This window comes from Tupaia chinensis, unplaced genomic scaffold (assembly GCF_000334495.1).
Source record: "Tupaia chinensis unplaced genomic scaffold, TupChi_1.0 Scaffold000646_1, whole genome shotgun sequence".
Lineage (NCBI taxonomy): Eukaryota > Metazoa > Chordata > Mammalia > Scandentia > Tupaiidae > Tupaia > Tupaia belangeri.
The window spans coordinates 551,935-571,418 of record NW_006160167.1 but is presented as its reverse complement, the minus strand read 5'-3'; the positions used below and the strand labels follow the sequence as shown (position 1 = coordinate 571,418).

At 44.0% G+C, this 19,484-nt stretch overlaps 1 protein-coding gene and 1 pseudogene across 1 annotated transcript in view; both read right to left on the bottom strand.

Moving 5' to 3' along the window:
• Positions 1-16,651, bottom strand: part of SNX31 (sorting nexin 31) — a 73,667-nt gene extending 57,016 nt beyond the window's left edge. The window contains exons 1-3 of the mRNA XM_027776228.1: positions 16,562-16,651; positions 16,398-16,472; positions 1,848-1,962 (exon numbers count right to left, since the gene is read on the bottom strand). Of these exons, the coding sequence (XP_027632029.1) occupies positions 1,848-1,962; positions 16,398-16,472; positions 16,562-16,627 (256 nt within the window). The 5' untranslated portion in view covers positions 16,628-16,651. The remainder of the gene's footprint in view (positions 1-1,847; positions 1,963-16,397; positions 16,473-16,561) is intronic.
• Positions 11,386-11,892, bottom strand: LOC102490113 (late histone H2B.L4-like; annotated as a pseudogene).
• Positions 16,652-19,484: the final 2,833 nt, after the last annotated feature.

Sequence of the window (19,484 nt, the reverse complement as noted above, 5' to 3'; positions counted from 1 at the left end):
CCTACATATGATGTTAGAGTGATGGTTGATGAAATCTGAACAAGTTCTGTAGATAACATTATTGCATCAACATTGATTTACTGGTTTTGATAACTGTAGTTATATAAAAGAATGCCCTGGATCTTGGGAAATTTTTGCAGAAGTATTCAAGAATAAAACGGCTTCTAACATGGAAGCATTTAAAAAATTTTATATATATACATTTATATATACATATACATTAATACATATATGCTCATGCACATGAAGAAAAGTACATGATTAGGCAAATATAAAATGTTAACACTTGGAAAATCTGGATGAAGAGTATGTGGAAATACTTTGTATTCGTTTTGAACTTTTTTGTAAATCAGACTTAAAGAATAAAAAGTTCAGAAAACATTAGATGCAGGGAAAAATGTGTATATGAAACCTCGGTTTGTGTTGACAGGGATCTATCTACCTACACCCTAGAATAACAGGTCACTTCTGGGAAGTACACACGATGCATGTAGTAGTGCTTACCTCTAGGGGCCTGGGCGGGGACGGAGACTGACCCTTCATTATAGACTCTTCTGTAGTTATATTACAAAAAAAGAGTTGACTGTTTAGATTGTTTTCCAATTTTAAAAACTAAGTATGCTTTTTAATTGCTACAAGATACATGTGCTCACCAGGGGGAGACAGAGAGGAAGAGGGAAAACCCGACCCCCGCCTTGCCTCCGTATGGCATGGTCACCACACAATCCTTTCTCCCCCATTTCTCCATCCAGTCAGGATTTGGGGCACACACATGTGCTTGGCGTGTTTTTCAAGCCTCCAGGGCCAGGATTAAAATCACGGTCAGCCATGTGGGAGCTGGCTCCCTTAACCACTAGGATATACGACCAGTTGCAAAACTTCCGGTATTTTCATGTCGGTTTTGCTATTTCCCCTCAAGCTTTCTTTTCCATGTGAGCTACTCTTGCTGTCCAGTGCTGCTCTGCACAGCATTTTCAGGCCCCAGGCAATGGGAAAGGCTGTTCTACTGCAGCATTGCAGGGGTCAGAGCAGATCTCGGGGTGTCCCCGTTACCAAGGAGGGTTTCCCGGGCAGGACTGAGGCAGAAGCACCACCTCTGGCACTACTGGTAGACATCTCTGCCATCCTCTGAGATCTTTCCTATAAACAGCTCACTTCTTCCTTTGTTCAGATAACATGTCTTTAACCTCGGCCACCAAAGCCAACATATCCCACCTGAGGCAAATCTGGCCATAACATACTTGTAAGGCCAAATGCAAAGAACAAATATTGTATTAGTCCATATGTGTGAAAGGTCCAGAACAGACAAATCTATAGAAATTACAATGATGATTACCAGGGTCTGCTTGGGGAGGGGAATGAGAGTCATTGCTAATGGGTATGAGGTTTCATTTTTGGGGTGATGACCAAGTTCTAAAATTAGATTCTGGTGATGTTGCAAAGTTATATATATTAAAAACCATTGACCTGTACAGTTTAAACAGGTGAATTGTGTGGTGCGTAACCTATATCTTAAAAAAAAAATCTGTAAAAAAAAAAAAAGAAAGAAAGAAAGGAAGGAAGGAAGGAAGGAAGGAAGGAAGAAACCAGGGCAGCCAGTGGGAGCCAGTGGCATGGTGGGTAAGGCGGTCTGATCCCACACAGCCAATTGTGCAGTATGAGACCCAGACCCAGTGGCTTGAGAAACACAGCAGGTATGTGTGCATGCATGCCCCAAATCTAAAAGCGGGAGAAATGCACCTGAGACTATCCTCCATGGGAATAGCTTTCTCATTTTCTTGCTCTCTCTCTTTTGCAAGTGCACATACCCTCTGGCAAATTAAAAAAAGAAAAGTCCAAATACATACCATTTTGTAAATATTGTTCCAGCTGGTCCCTCCTCTCATCAGCCATAGATGTAGTCATTGCCAGATAGTACTTCGGAGGAAAGGGCGGCAGGCAGTTTCCAAAGACACGCCTCAGCTGAAAACGCCAGAAGGTACAGTGAGGCAAGCAGGCCTTCAGCTCAAGGCTAACAGACACTCACGCAGGGCAAGCTGCATCCCAGTGCTTGATTTAAAATGAACATTTCCGTGTGGCTAAAATGATTATTTGACTTTCTTAAGGGGAACTTAACTTCAGCATGTTTCCAGATATACTGCTAGATAAACCATAGGTTGTCATCGCCTGTCTGTCTAGCAGATTTGGAGTGTATTTTGATATCACATGTGTTGTCATTGAAATCAGATACTGTGGGATGAAGGAAACACTGTATGTTATGAGTGATGCATCCCCATCCCACCTCCACCAAACCGGAACTTAACAAACCTTTCCAGCCGTGCTTTCGATGTGGTGGCCACCAGCCACCTGTGTCTAATGAGCCCTTGACTGTCACTAGTTTTAACTGAGATGTGCAGTATGTGTTCAATACTCCTGATTTTGAAAACTCGATATAAAGAAAATACAAAGTATCTCACTGGTAATTCCCTTCTCTTGACTGCATGTTGAAATGATATTTTGGCTATATGGGGTTAAAGATATTATTTAAATGATTAAATACAATATTAAAATATGTTATTAAAATGAATTATTGAATATATTAAAATTAATCATTAAATACATTATTTAAATTATTGCATGTATGATTACATAAATTGCTTATTAAAATATATTATTAAAATGATTTCTGCCTATTTCTTCACATTAGATTTCTATTGGACAGTGCTGGTTATAGAATTCCTGTAAGGCTGATACATGATCCCAACAGAAACCTAGTTAGGCCTTTCACTCTCAGTCACCTGTATGTGACTCAAGAACATGGAGACAATTTACTATTTTGGGGAGGTCCATAATAGAGCATATGTGGAGGGAAGAAGCAAGGGAGAAGCACCTGTCACAGGGCCCAGTCACACCGTGATCCCCTTCCTCCAGGCCTCCAGCCCACCAGGATCCTGAGCAGGTGTGCATACACCTGGTGAGTTTCAGGTCAATCAGTCCAGAGATTCAAACCACAGTCGACATGCAGCTTCCAGCCCCGCAGACCAGTATGCTATCAAGTGTACCATGGAGGCTGAGGCAGTAATTATTTTTATGCAAACTAAGTGGATGCATAAAAAATATTTTTTTAATTAAGAAAACCAAAACTGTGTTTTCTTCATTGCAGCCCTACATTGATAGTAGCAGCTTGAAGGTAAGGCCCAGCATCATTTTCTTTAAAATGAGAGAAAGAAAAGCAATCATAAACCCAGTGAGGTTATAATGGTGTCTGTGGTTTAGGAGGGCTAAAACCTTACCATTACCATAGTCGGTAACTCAAAGAAAATGAAAGCAGGCCTAAGATATAGGAGGCTGCAAGCAGATAAGAAGTGTAATTCCATGGCCTTTGTCACAAATACAAAGTGTGTGTGACAAATACTTACCTCATGTAGGCCCTATCTTGAAAATACATCAAGAATCTGACTACTTTTTTCTACCTCCACTGCCATCGCTCTGGCCCAAACCACTGTCATCTGTTTTCTATGGACTGATTATTGCTGTAGCCTTCCAAAAGGTCTCTCTGCTGCCACCCTTAACTCTCTCCAGTCTATTCCTAACATGGTATATAAGGCAATACTTCAAAAATGTAAGTCAGATCATTCCACCACCCTGTTCAAAATCTTCCGTGCCTTATCTCACCCAAGAAAAAGTCAAAATCCTTACTGTGGCCTAGAATTGTCCAATATGGTGGCCACTGGCTACCTATGAGTAAATTTTAAATGAATTAAAATGAAATAAAATTTAAAAATTCAGTTCCTTAGTCATAGTAGCCACATTTCAAGAGCTCAATAGCATTTGAAACATGGCAAGTTGCTGGACAAAGTGGATCTAAAGTACCTCCATCCACACAGAAATTTCTCCTGGACAGCGCTGGTCCGACCTGCAGGAAGGTTATTATCTGCAGGTCCTGGACACATGTTGTTTGGTTGTGCTTGTTTGACTTTTATAGAATGGGAAGCTAACATTTATCTTTTCCATTTAAAAATTGTAAAACTTATGTCCTACAGGTAATGCAAAATGTTATAGCCACTTTGGAAGACGGTTTGGCAATTTCTTACAAAACTAAATATAGTCTTACTATAGAATCCAGCAATCACACTCCCAGACATTTACCCAACTGATCTGAAAACCAGGACCACACAAAAACCTGCATGGGAACATTTATTCATAACCCTCTGGAAATGAAAGCAACAGAAACATCCTTTTTTAAAAGAAGTATATATTTTATTTTATTTATTATTATTATTATTTATTATTATTATTATCGTGTATACTCACAAGAGAGGAAGAGAAAGTGAGAAAGCAAGCCACCAAGTCTGGGATTTGAACCATGGTTGGCCATATGGGAGTCTAGTGCCCAACAATCACACCACCTGCTGGCCCCAGAAATGTCCTTTTATATATGAATGAATGAACAAACTGTGATATAACCATATAACAAAATATTATTCAACAATATAAAGGAATGGACCATCAAACCACAAAAAGGTATGAATGAAATTTAAATGTGCATTGTTAATGAAAGAAGTCAATCTGGAGAAACTAGATATTGTACAATTTCAATTATACCACATTCTGGAAAAAGGCAAAATCATAGAGAATTAAAAAGGTCAAGAGTCACCAAGGCTTTGAGATAGGGGAGGTTGCTTGAATAGGTAAAGTACATAGAATTTCTTAGGGCAATACAATTATTTTGTATTATACTATAATTGTGGGGACCAGCAGATGGCATAATGGTTACATTGCTGGACTCCCACATAGTCAACCACGGTTTAAATCCTGGACCCAGAGGCTTTAAACTCACACCGGGTGTCTGTGTGTGTGTGCCCAAGATCCCAACAGGAGAGTAGAGAAGGGATTGCTGCGTGGCCATCCCCCCAGGGGGTGATCTCTTACTTTTTGTCTGTCTCTCCAGTGAGTGCATGTGCCATATAGCAAAAATCTCTCTAAAAAATATTTTAATTGTAGATACATTACACTATGCATTTGTCAAAACCCATTGAACTTTATAACAGAAGCTCAACATAGGCAAATCATTTTTTAAAAATCACTTAGGAAGTTGAGGGAATTTTAGAATGGAATGCAAAATGTGTCAAAACTATCTTACAAATATATGAAACCACTTCACTTAAAGGGGTAAGAGGACAAGGTGATAATTGAAGCAACTTTAGAAATGAATGGAGTCTGCAAAATAAAAGGCAAAGAATCAAAGTATTGCATTCTAGTTGCTAACGTTGTTTCCCATGCAGTTATAGGTCAACAATGCTAATACTGCTATAGGTGTAAATACAGAACCAAACAAGTAAACGAATGGCAGATTATGGAAGTCAGGTTTCACGTGGTTGGATGGGAAGTTTACAGATAAATGGAGGAGACTAGAATAATCCATGTGGTATTATATTAGAATTGGATACATTAGTATGAGAGCATGTTTGGCTTAATATAAATACATATGACTATGGCTGTATATCGAAATAATTATAGACATGCTTATATATTGGGTTGTTGGAAAAGTCATGTCATATTTTTCTATACCAAACTGCATCATGACTTTTCTGATGACTCAACATATGGGTTACTATACACAAATACATTTCCTTGATCTGTCAGCTGAGAGGGGCTAGAAGCAACAATACGGCTGGAGAAACAAACACGTCTAGGGCCCAGATCTTGGTTTCTAATACCATTCTCTAATTAAGGCAACCAGGTCTCCATAGGAAATGACTGATTCTGGGAAGAAGGCTGGATCCCAGATGGTCAACTGCATAGTTTGAGTCCCAGACCCAGTGGCATAAAAGATATACCAAACATGTGTGCAAGTGTGCTCAGAATCCTGAAAGAAGAAATGAAGGAGAAGGAATTGCTGCATGACTCTCCCCACCCATGGGGGATGCTTTCTCACTTTCCTTCTCTCTCTGTCTCTCTCTGGCAAGTGCACATGCCCTCTAGCAAATTAAAAAAAAAAAAAAAAAAAGGTGGCTGATTCTAAAACTGAAGCAAGAATTATACAAAATGAGCTTGGAGCATATTGTAGTGACAGAAATAAGGAAGTGCTCAAAACAAAACACCAACCGTGGGGTATGTTTATGAGACACAGGAACATACTGAATGAGCTCTCATGGGTGGAAGTTGGGGTGGTTTCAGCAACAAAGTAAAGTAATATTGAAATACAACTCAAAGCATAAAGTTAATACACAGGAGCACATTCAGAAATAAAGAACCAAATAAACAGAAGAGACAAATCTCTGTGCAGAATTCCAGATCATCTGTGTTGACATTAATTTCTCAAGACAGTGGGAGCACATACTGACTTCCTTCAAAAGAAAAAGGGAGGAAAGAGAAACTTTCCAGTGGTGAAACTTGACCAACTCTCCTTTGGCTGAGGGACAGAGGTCAACAGCAAAGTGGGAAGTCCGTCTCAGCCTCAGTGGTGTCAGTAGTGTAGTAGTGCAGTGCTGGAAGCCATGGGCCCAACCACAGGTTAGGATCCCAGCCTGGCTGACCTGTAACAAGCTAGAGGCACACATGCCCAAGATCCTGGTTCACTGGCGAGCTGGTGGAAGAGGACTGAGGCATGACAAGACCCTGCTGGGAACCAGCAGTTAGCGTAATGGCTATGTCGCTGGACTCCCACGTAGTTGACCGCGGTTCGTGTCCCGGACCCGGTGGCTTAAAACTCACGCCGGGCACGTGTGCGTGCGTGCCCAAGATCCCGAGAGGAGAATGGAGGAGAAGGGATTGCGGCGTGACCATCCCCCCTGGGGGGTGATTTCTCGCTTTCTGTCTCTATGTCTCTCTCTGTCTGTCTGGCGAGCGCACGCGCCCTACAGTGAAAATCTCTCAAAAAAACAAACAAACAAAAAGACCCTGCTGAGGGAGCACATGTGCTCTCTCTCACACACACACTCTATCATGAACAAAATAACCTTTAAAAAAAAAAAGAGTGATGAGGAACCAGCAGATGGCGTAATGGTTACATAACCAGACTCTCATATGGCTGACCACTATTTGAGCCCTGGACCTGTAGGCTTGAAACTTACACAAGGCGTGTGTGTGTGTGTGTGTGTGTGTGTGTGTGTGTGTGTGTGTGTGTGCATGCATGCCCAAAATCCCAAGAGGAGTATGGAGGAGAAGGGATTGCCGCGTAGCCACACCCCGGGGAGTGATTTCTCGCTTTCTGTCTCTCTGATGAGCACACATGCTCTATAGCAAAATATTTCTCTTATTAAAAAAAAAAAGGATGAGTTATGTTGGGGTCAGGTGGTGACAGTGTAATGGCACTTGACCACTGAGGTCTGTAGACACAAAATTCAAATCCCTAATCTAATCAGGTGAAAACCACAGGATGAATTCCAGTAGAGGGACAGTTTACGAACTACCTGACTAGTGCTTCTCAAACTGTCAAGGCCATTGGGAACCAGCAGTTAGCGTAATGGATATGTCACTGGACTCCCACGTAGTCGACCGCAGTTCGTGTCCCGGACCCGGTGGCTTAAAACTCACGCCGGGCGCATGTGCGTGTGTGCCCAAGATCCTGAGAGGAGAATGGAGGAGAAGGGATTGCAGCGTGACCATCCCCCCTGGGGATGATTTCTCGCTTTCTGTCTCTCTGTTTGTCTCTGTCTGTCTGGCGAGCACACGAGCCCTATAGCAAAAAAACTCTCAAAAAAAAAAAAAAAACTGTCAAGGCCATTAAAAACAGTCTGAGGAACTGTCATGTCAAGAGGAGCCTAGGGAGATGTGACTACTCTATGTAGGTAGTATCCTGACTGGGATCCCGGGGCAGAATGAGGCATTAGGTAAGAACGAAGGAAGTGTGAATAAATTATGGACTATAGTATATAACAAAGTATCATGGGCCAACCAGATGGTGCAGTGGATCTCACACGGATGACTGCACGGTTCGAGTCCCAAATCTGCTGACTTGAGAAAGACACCGACTACATGTGTACGCATGCCCAAAAATCCCAAGGGAAGAGCAAAAGAGAAGGGACTATGGGGTGGTCATTCCCCCTGAGGGGGGTGCTTTCTCACTTTGCTTCTCTCTCTCTCCCTTTCTGTCTCTCCAGCAAACAGACATGTTCTATAGTTTAAAAAAAAATCAAATGGATTCATTAATTGTAATAAATACACCACACTATTGGAAAATGCTAATAATAGGGGAAACTGGGAGTAGAATACACAGGAAACCTTTTACTATCTTTTCTAAACTAAAACTGTTCTAAAAGATGATGTGTATTTCAAAAAAAATAAAAAATCTGATGCTCTGGCTTCTCTTGAAAAATGAGAAGATCTGGAACCAATGGGTTTACGTTCTCCCAGGCAACTGTTAGAGGAGACACAAGCAGGTCCCAATATTCCCCTACTGTCTCTCACCTGAGACTTCATCTGTCACTGAAATTACTTGCCTGACCCCTGTAGACATTCCCATTTGCAACCTCTCATCCAAATCTAGTATAAAACATTACAGCAATAATTCTATTTCTTTCGAATGCAAGGGACATTTCTGCCAAGTCCAGAGACTGATGAAAGGCACCCCCAGCTGAAGCATCATCCCAGGCAGGGCTGTTCAAACAATCCAGGATATATGCACCCAGCTCTGCTAATTCCATTAACCGGAAGCAGATATGTGTCTTCTGTGGATGTAATTGTTTCTTGATTAACTGATTAAGTGATCTTTAAAAGGCAATTGTCTTTCTTGGCACGTGTTCGTAAATGTGGCAGATGCTCCCAAATTGGTTCTAATCACAGCAGCCTTGAGCCTGGAGCTGCTGGTTTCACAGCCGCAGGAGGCATCTTGGCAAAGTCCTGAGGCCAAGAACTGGGGGGAAAGTCGACAAGGATTAAGAGGCTAATACCCATCACAGGGTGAAAACTCTTCCAGCAGGTTCTACAACCTGAACTGACTTTTCAAAGAATCTTACCCTCCCTTCTCTAATACTGATCTTAGGGAGAAGATAGACATGCAACAAACTGAGTAGTTAAGTCTGCCAAACAACTCCACAAATGCAATCCTCTGAACGTGGAAACTGTTCTGTGGGTCTCAGCGCAGAGTTCAGGTGTGAAAACCACTAGCATGCTGAAAATGATCCCTTTTGAGAAACAATTTAAAAAGATCAAAAGGAAAACACAACTCTCCTGCTCTTTTATTATGAGGTGCTCTTGTTTGGGGGGCTTTGCTTGTTTTTGGAACATTATGCTCAGTTTTTTTTTTTTTTTTTTGAATCACAAAACAATGCCTTGCACCAATTTCCCCATCATGCAGTTCTGCCTTTTAAAATGTCACCTCCCTCCCTTGCCTCACTGCACTCACAGCCCCGCATGCCTATCCCAGAGAACCGAGGACTTTGGACAAATGGAATTAAAGACACCAACCGTGTCCTTTCTACAGTCTCTGTTTCTAGTGTCGACTCGTCCACCCCACCTCTCCAAGTCTCCCTGTAATAAAAACCCAGATTCACCAGATAAAGGGCCACAACTCATAGCAGTCTGGATGTGTCATCTAATGCCAATGAATATGAGTCTGGAGCTTGTCCTGTCAGTTCCTCACAATGGTCCCATAAGGTGGACAGATCATCTTCACCATAAACTCGGTAAGCTTTTCACCTTGGCATAGGAATAACCCAAGGCTCAGAAAGAAGTGAGTTTTAAACCCAGGCCCTACGAGCCAACGAATGGCAGATCTTGCTCTCGGTCTTCTCACTGTCAGAATCATTACCATTATCTTTCCTACCAAATTCCTATTGAACAGCTGCTAGGTTGGATTCTGTGCTGGGTATTCTGTACCTGCAAACTCTCATTTGTCCCTTTATTATTTGGATATTGCTCTTAAATAATCAGGGAGAATAAAGTATACACACACAAAAAGAGGACCATAACAAAGTCTAATATGAAGGGGCACCAGGATCGAAGAAAGGCTTCTCATGCAATCAAAGGGAACTTTCTGAAAGAATCAACCTTGAGAAAGAATTGGTTGTTGACAGGTGGACTAGAAACCAAAAGTCTTCTGAGGCAGAGGAAGTGAGCAACGCAGAGGCAATGAATGTGCCAGCCCAGGGGGAACAGAAAGTTTGAATGGGGAAAGAGAGGGCCAATCTGGTTGGATCAGAATAGGAAGGAGCCCTGGTGGATCTGTGCCTGGCGAGGAGACCCGACCCTGCATGGCAGGGCTGCATGGCATAGGCTAGCACAGCCCCTGTCCCCTACTGAACTGCACTTTGCAAGCTTTCACAACTTGTCGCTGTTGTCATGCTCCAGGCTGGCAGAGTACAGAGGCAAGCTTCCTGTTCACAGAGCCCACGTCACTTACACTGGATGGCCTCATCTGCACCATGGGGCCGAAACAAGCTGCGTAAATGCGGCCTTTCCAGGTGGCTTCAAATCCATTTGAGCGAGCGGGGTGGTGCCGGCAAGGGCACGGGCAAGGTCAAACTGACTTTATTTGTCTAAAAGCACAGAAATAGGCGGGGCCACTTAAGTCACATGGCAGAGAGATGGACATTCAGGAGCAGAGGGGCAAGCTGCCAGGCCCAGAAGGAGCTGTATAGGAAGAGGGCTGTCGAAGCGTGTGGATTACTGGGAAACACACCCATCTCTTCCCAAGGTCCAGCCTTTTATGCATTAGTTCTCCACCGACCTTGGCTGAGAAGAGCTAGCGGCCACCTCACCTGGGTCAGGTGTTTCTCCTCAGCCTCAGAGTTACCTGGTGTACAAAATACAAATCTAATTCTTAAAACCATGTGCGCTAATGTCACAGTCGTCACTTAATTTAACACAGTGCATGGCCTATAGGAGGGATTTTGTAAATATTTCTTAAGTAAATGAATAAATTGGTTAACTGTATAGGCTGAAATTTCTATTCCACTGAGATGCTAAACTTCCCAAGCAATAAACTGGAAATAATCATATACTATACATACACACACACACACACACACACGTCCTTTGTGTGATTTCCTTTGTTACAGTGCTTTGTATTAAATCAGGGGTGATTTCTCACTTTCTCTCTCTCTGTCACTCTCTGTCTCTCTCTAGCAAGCACAGGAGCCCTACGGCAAAAAAAACTCAACAACAGCCACAACAACACAAAATTCAGAGCCAGTTTTCATCCTCCACTAACAGGAAGTATAAAAACTAGTTGAGAAGTAGTTGAGAGAGATCCTGTAGCCTTTCAGTCTCAGACCTCGGATAAAATATAGAAAGCCTATTTAAGTATATCCTGAATAGCGTGTGGGATTTACTTATACTAAAATCCTTTGTTGCTTACCTGAAATTCAAATTTAACTGGGGATCCTATATTTCTTTATTTTTTCTTTCTTTTCTTTCTTTTTTTTTTTAACAGTTCACCCTTTATTTATGTCAGGCCCTGGGTCACTTGGAGCTGGTGTACTTGGTGACAGCCTTGGTGCCCTCGGACACGGCATGCTTGGCCAGCTCCCTGGGCAGCAGCAGACCCACGGCCGTGTGGACCTCCCCAAGTCAGCGTGGCTCCGCCGGAGTACTGGGCCAGGCGGGCAGCCTCCCCAGCCACCGCTCAAATACGTCGTTCACAGATGAGTTCATGATGCTCATGGCCTTGGAGATGCCCGTGCCGGGGTGCACCTGTTTCAGCACCTTGTAGATACACATCAAGTAGGTTTCCTTGCGCCAACCGTGCTTCTTGGACTTATTTCCACAACTGCAGTCCCTGTGGCCCCAGATTATCTTCTGCTGCTGCTGCTGCTGCTTCCCACCCCCACCCCACCCTACCCCCCACCCTGCTCCGAGCTCATCCTCCAGCTCCACTCCCTGCTCCTTTCCCGGGATCCTATGTTTCTTTCTTTCTTCTTTCTTTCTTTCTTTCTTCTTTCTTTCTTTCTTTCTTTCTTTCTTTCTTTCTTTCTTTCTTTCTTTCTTTCTTTCTTTCTTCTTTCTTCCTCTCTCTCTCTCTCTTTCTTTTTTCTTTTTCTTTCTTTCTTCTTTCTTTTCTTTTTTTTTTGAGAGATTTTTGCTATAGGGTGCGTGCGCTCACCAGAGAGACAGAGACAGAGAGATAGAAAGTGGGTAATCACCCCCCAGGGAGGGTGGTCATGCCACAATCCCTTCTCCGCCATTCTCTTCTCCGGATCTTGGGCACGCACGGACACGCACCCGGTGTGAGTTTAAGCCACCAGGTCCAGGACTCAAACCACGGTCAACTACATGAGAGTCCAGTGACACAGCCATTACGCTAACTGCTGATCCCAGCCAGAATCCTATATTTCTAAATTCGCTAAATCTGGAAACCCTACTCAGACGCTTTATCTACAAAATACAATAGCAATTGTACTACTGACTTTACGGACAGTGGATCTTGGTTGCCTGTGACTGGGGTGAGTGGAGGGGACTCAGGGCAACGAGAACAAGGAGACTCCAGAGTGAGGGAACTGTTCTTTATGTTGTGTAGTGTCTTTTGTTTTTGATTGTTTTGCTAGAGGGTGCACGCATTCAGAGACAGAGAGGAAGAGGAGAAAGTACGCCCCGTGGGGAGTGGTGGCACCATAATCTCCTCTCCATCTCTCCTTTCAGGATTTTGCACATGTGCGCACATGCTCATGTCTCTCAAGTCACCAGGTCTGAGAGAAAGAGAGAGAGAAGTCACTCTCCAGTGGGGAGGGCCATGCTGCAATCCCTTCTTCTCCATTCTCCTCTCAGGATTTTAAGCACACAGTAATATGTGCCTGCTATGTGTTTTTAAGCTGTCAGGCCCGCGATCGAACTGCTTCATCAGCCATGTGGCCTGCCAGTCCACATTTTGATTATGATCAGAGCAACTGCACATGTTTATCAGAACTCATCTCATTAAACACTGAAAAATAGGAACTTTTATCACATTATTCCAAAATATACTAAAATCATGTTCATTTAGGACTCAGTCTTTGAACTCTGTTGGAGACCACGCCAACTGATGATGGTCCAGATCTTCTGGAAAACACCTTGAGCATCAGGCACACTGGGTCCTGACATTTCCCAGAGAAGCAAGCCCAGACCCACTGGGTTAACGTGCCCTGTGTTCTACATAACAGCTCTCACATGCCATACTTTGTATTTCCAAGGAAATCTTTAACTTCCTTTTAAAGAAGTTCTTGCTATGGGGAAACCCTGCTCTTTGTATGTTCATCCTTTCCTGTTCACCGTACATTTACAGATGAGAAAAGGTCATCTATTTACTTTAAAATATTATGTTGTTTGTAATCTGATCTTCCACACAATAAGTACAGAGCATAACAGAAGGCTGCATTCAAGTTCTCTTGAATCGCCAGCCCCCTCTTTGCAAAATTTCTTTAGACTATGAATCTTTCAACACGCTCATCACTCTGCATCTGAGTCCACCAACTCCTTAATTGTTTTACTGAAACAGTCTGTGTTGTCAACTTTAGTAAGAAACCACATGGTCTGGGACCAGCAGATGGCATAATAATTACTCCTTGGACTCCCACATAGTCGACCACAGTTCTAGTCCTGAACCTGGTGGCTTAAACTCACGCCAAGTGCATGTGTGGGCATACCCAAAGTCCTGAGAAGAGAATGGAGGAAAAGGGATTGCAGTGTGGCCATTCCCCTGGGGGCTGATTTCTTGCTTTATGTCTCTCTGTCTCTCCAGCAAGTACACGCACCCTATAGCAAAAATCTCTCTAGAAAATAAAAAGAAGAAGAAGAAAGAAAAGAAACCACATAGTCTGGATATCAAATCCTGGCTCTAACTCTTTCCATCATGACTTTGGGCAAATAGTGCCTCAACTTCTTCATCTGTTAAATGGGGCTAATGATGATTCTAGCTCCTAGGACTCTTGTAAAAAATTAAACAGGCTAGGGCCAGCAGGTGGCATGGTAGTTAAGGCGCTGGACTCTCACATGGCTGACCACAGTTTGAATGCCAAGCCTGGCAGCTTGCTTTCATACTTTCTATCTCTCTAGTGACTATAGCAAAATTAATAATAATAAATAAAATTAAATAATACTTTTAAAAATTAAACAAGCTATTACAAGTGAAGTGCTTAGAATCAACCTACACATAGTAACTGTTTGTTGTTGTTTTAAATTAATAATATATATCAGTAGCCACCTAAGATCTAAAGAGTTTCTTTAAAAATGAATTGTTCTGGGCCAGTGGTGGCATGCTGGTTAAGGTGCTGGACTCCTACATGGCCGACCATGGTTCAAGTTTGCTTTCTTGCTTTCCCTCTTTCTCTCTCTGTCTCTCTCTGGTAGGTGCATGCACCCTATAGCAAACTGAAAAATAATAAAAAATAATAATAAATAATAAAATTAAATATTTTTTTAAAATGAAATTGTTCACCTACAAAGTTGAAAAATGATAAGCATAAAGTATAAGGAAGTTGGAAACTGGGCAGAGAAATACCCACTTGAGGATTTTGAAAAATCTGGGACAAATATGAAATTTCCATTACTGTCTATTGTATACGCCACCAAGGACACAGATTTGTGGCGACTGCAGTGAACTAACAACCAGTTTCTTGTTCACAACTTCCCCCACCAAGATGATTAAGAGTGACAGTTTACTCGCGTTATGTCTCTGCTTCTGCACAGAAACTTGCTAGGATTTGATAGATCCAAGTTTCTTAAAAATATGCATTTTCCTAAGTTGGTTGTTTAAGAAAGACTGCTTTCAGGAATTCTTGAAACCTGTGAGTTGGCAAAGGTTTGCTGAGAATGCATTGTGTGCAGCCTCACTGAGAAACCCGTCCCTGGTTGTTGCAAGCACCCCAGAAGAATGGCATCCCTAAGGACCTTCTTGCCTAATATCTGGTGAGAAAATTGAAGGTCAGAGGTGAGGTGATCAGCCAGGAAGCAGTCTCCCTGTGGCCTCCTTCTTCATACTTGGGATGACTCCTCTCTGTTCTCACCTCACGGTGTAGAAGGATGGGGGGGACCCTGACCCCCCCGACCCCGTGTCTAAAACACGTATCCTTTCTCTTCCTTGGAGATCTCCATCAGCCTACTTTTGCGATCCTCACAATTCCCCAGACTTGCTTCAGTCACAAGTAGCTTCTCGTCTTTCAGAAGTCTGAATCCATGCCCTTCTGCATGCAGTCAGTTGACAGTTGCTGAGGACCTACTGAGTCACAGGCATCACGTCAGGTGTTAGTAATAGGAAGGTGACCACTCAGGACAGGGTGGTGGTACAGTGGTAATGCCATTGGATCTACACGGGAAGGTCTTGGTCCTCCTCCCACCACCCCACCACAGCATCTGGGATTTATACATGCCTACGGTCGGATTCCTGGGGATAGATTACAACACGAAGACCCTGTTGGGGTGCCTGTGTGTGTGTGTGTCTCGTGGAATAAGTAAACTTAAAGAAAGGAAGAAAGATGACCACTCAAATTAGTAACCATATTATAACCATTTCCTTGTTGACATCAGATACTTAGCCATACCTTGAAAATGGACTTTTCTGAAGCACTATGAACGAGAGGACGAACTGCTGTGATGTTTTCAGTAGTAGAAAAATCCAACTGAGCTGTCCACTAACAGAAAATGGTTGAATGAAACATCCACTCTCTAGAAACCCAGACAGCCTGAAAGTGCTCTCCCCCACAATGTTAATAGCTGTTGCCTCTGGGCAAATTTTTCCTGTCTTCTGTATACTTTCCTTTTTAACTCGAAGTATATGCTCTTTATAATCTAAAAATCTAGAAAAATAACAATGGGAAAAAAAAAAAAGCACTCTTGGGAGAGGGAGGAAGAAGGGTGAATATTTCCATGCTTCCATTTATTCCTCTAATCCATTTAGAAGATGTGTAACACCTCCTTGTAAGAACAGTAAAACCTACTAGAGCAGAGTAGTACTTCCGTGCCTCCCAGAGACAATACTGTCAGAAATGGCGGTGAGAAACAACTTCCTAACTTAAAAGCCCCCGTTCTGTCTCCTGGATTTCCAACCTGCCAGGCCTCTAAGCCCGTGAATACAGTCATTAGGAAAAAAAAAAAAAAAAAGACAATCGCAACGTTTTAAAGAGGGCAAGTCTAGAAAACTGGAGAGAAAGAAGATTAAAGAGCCATGTACAAAGTTCCTAAGACTCTACTCTGGATTTGCTCATTTCCAAGAGGGGATATTGGGAGGGAGAACAGCTGGAACTGAAACGGAGCCCACTATAGCGCCAGCGCCTTTCAGCCCCACTTGGCAGGGCGCTGGGGAATCTCTGTGCCCGGTTCCTTCAGCTCATAGCTGTGGGGGATTGAAGACATCCGAGTATGCATGGAACTGTAGACCAAGCAATTCACAGTTAGTCCTGACCACGACCCCGTTTCCAAGATTAGGAGTCTGAGGTCTGGAAAGGTCTTGCAAGTCCTCTGGACACTTTCCCCCACCTGTCTCAGTACCCCTCCCACCCACTCACCTGTTCGTTCCAACGATGAAGCTGGCTGTAGCGCACCCTGCAGAAGAGGAACCCGTCCAGGTACACGGAGTACAACTGCAACACAGACACACCAGTCCCATATTAATCGAGGGAGAAGGTGAGCCCTGTCACCAGCCCCCTCCCTGACCCAGCCTCAGGCGCACCACGTAGCGGCCCCCAAGCGTGTCCGGCCGCTGCTGGGACACCGGGATACAAAAGTGCATCTTCATGGCTGGAACTGCGGCCCCAGAGCAGCGCTGAAAGCCAAAGCTGCTGCTGCGGTGGCGATGGGCGCAGTTGGGCAGACCACGCCGCCGGGGGCGGGGCCCTGACCGCTCGCCACGGCCCCCCGCCCGCTAGCCCCGGCATCGGCGCCTGCAGGTGGAGCCCGGGGCGGGGCCGCGCCCGGTCCTAGTCCCCGCCCCCTCCAGCTGCGCCTCCAGGGTGCCGAGCGGGTCTTCTGTCCCCTCTTAGTTCCTCCGGCACCACCCATCACCCCGCAACCGCGAGGGCTCCCAGCCAGGGGGGACGTGGACGCAAGGCGGAGCAGAGACCCGAGAGAGCGCCCGAGCCTCTCTCGGGGCCAGGGGTTTCACCCAGCGGTTTGTGGTCTCCGGGGGGTCCCCAGGGGGAAGTGTGTGTGCGCGCGCGTGTGTGCCTGTGCGCGAGTGCAGGTGGATGGGAGATCGAATCCTTCTAGAGAAAAGATCTAGGGTTTTCATAGGATTTTCGTAGTTCCTTGAAAAAGAAGACTCGTAGTTTCGGCTGAGTACGTACGTATCCTGTCTCCTGCCAGACCAGTCATTCCCCAAACTTACCCCACCACTTCTGGCTCCGGGGATCACAGGAGTGGAAATTCCGGGGCCAGATTCTGACCTCTGGGGCTTGTCCACTCCCGCTTCAATGAATCTGTCAGAGGAGGTGGGCGTGGGGTGGGGTGGGGAGTTGGTTCAGACCCAAGCACACAACTCTAACCCTTGATATTTTCTCCCTATAGGTGCCTGAGGAACTTGGAAAAAGTTTTTGTTCTATTAGCACCAACACAGTGAATTAACTCTTTAAAAACAACAACAACAACAAAAACACTTAAATCTAGTAAACAATTATATTAAGTTCAGTGTTTTGTGTTAATGTTTATTAAATGGAACATGTAAGATTGTTGCACTATACAAGAGGACTTCAGAAAGTTCATGGAAAATGAAATTAACATATAATTTGAATTCCATACATAATTTTTTATACTACACATTTCCACGGACTTCTTTAAAACTCCCACCCCCATGTAACTGCTGTAGTGTGTTTTTAAAACCATTTCCCCCCTTAATATGCCTTAAATCTAACCCGGTGGCTTAGACTCACGCCGGTCACGTGTGTGCGCTTGCCCAAGATCCCGAGGAAAAAGGAGAAGGGATTGTGGCGTGGTCATCCCCACTGGGGGGTGATTTCTCAGTTTCTGTCTCTCTATCTCTTTCTGTCTTTCTGGCGAGAACTGAGTGCTAGAATGGAAATCCGAGACCAAGGAAGGAGAACCAATACTTGCTGAACACTTGGTACTTCCTACATGTTTACTGTGGGCTAGGTCCTAGACTACGCTGCTTCATTTTCATAGTTACCTGTGAGCTAGGAATCAACGAATAGTTCTGGTTTGCTACTGCTTGAATGTGTCCACCTCCCTGCCCCCAAATTCATGTGACAAGATTTAAATGTGATGGTATTAAGAGGCTGAAAGCTTAATCTGACCATGGGTTAAGAGATAGGGACTTTGGGAGGTGGTTAGGGTTAAGGTCATCAGGTTGGGGCCCCCATGACTGACTCCTGGTGGGTTTATACATGAAGAGAACGAGGCAGGCACAGACACACACTGCTGCACTCAAGCTCTTGCCAGGTGATGCCCTGTGCTGCCTTGGGACACTACAGAAAGTCCCAGCCAATAAGACTGTCACCAGGTGCAGCTCCTTGACTTCGGATCTCCAAAACGCTGAGCTAAATAAAACTCTATTTTTTATAAATTATCTAGACTCAGGTATTTCTATTATTAGGAACACAACAGACTAGAATATGATTTCACAGAAAAAGGAATTGAGACTCAAAGCCTTTCTGAGCCAGGTGCATTCTGGGTACCTTGGCAGCAGCCCCATAGTGACCGCAAGGCAGGTAGCAAGCATCCATTTTGGCAACTATCCTTAAGGGCTGTATAGCATTTTTTTTTTTTTTTTTAAGGACAATTGGTGGTTTAGAGATCAGCAGATGGCATAATGGTTACATCGCTGGACTGACTACTGAACCACAGTAGTCAACTGTGGTTCAATTCCCAGACCCAGTGGCTTAAAATTCACACCAAGTATGTGTATGTGACCAAAATCCTGACAGGAGAATGGAAAGGGATTACCCCCCCATCCCTCCTGGGGGGGGGTAATTTCTTGCTTTTTATCTCTCTGTCTTTTTGTCTCACTGTCTCTCTGGTGAGTGCATGCGCCCTATAGCAAAAATCTCTCTCTAAAAAAGGAGAAAAAGAAAAAAGAAAAAGTGATGACTTTAATGAGAAGGATACAGAACAAATTATTTCCTTCAAGAAATGGGATCAGGTGAACCAGCAGTTAGCGTAATGGCCATGTTGCTGGACTCCCACGTAGTCGACCGCTGTTTGCATCCCGGATCCGGTGGTTTAAAACTCACGCCAGGTGCATGTGTGTGCATGCCCGAGATCCTGAGAGGAGAATGAAGGAGAAGGGATTGCAGCATGACCATCCCCTCTGGGGGGTGATTTCTCACTTTCTGTCTCTCTGTCTCTCTCTGTCTGTCTGGCGAGCACACACGCCCTATAGTGAAAACCTCTCTCCAAAAAAAAAAAAAAAAAAAAGAAAGAAAGAAAAAAGAAACGGTATAAAAGTGAGAGCAAACTTCCCTTTTAGGTTTTTGCCATAGGACATATGCGCTCATCAGAGAGAGAGAGTGACATAAACAGAGAGACAGAAAGTGATAAGTCACCCCCAGGGGGGGATGACCATGCCACAATCTCTTCTCCATTCTCCTCTTGCAATTTTGGGCATGTATGCACATGTGCCAGGTATGAGTTTCAAACCCCTG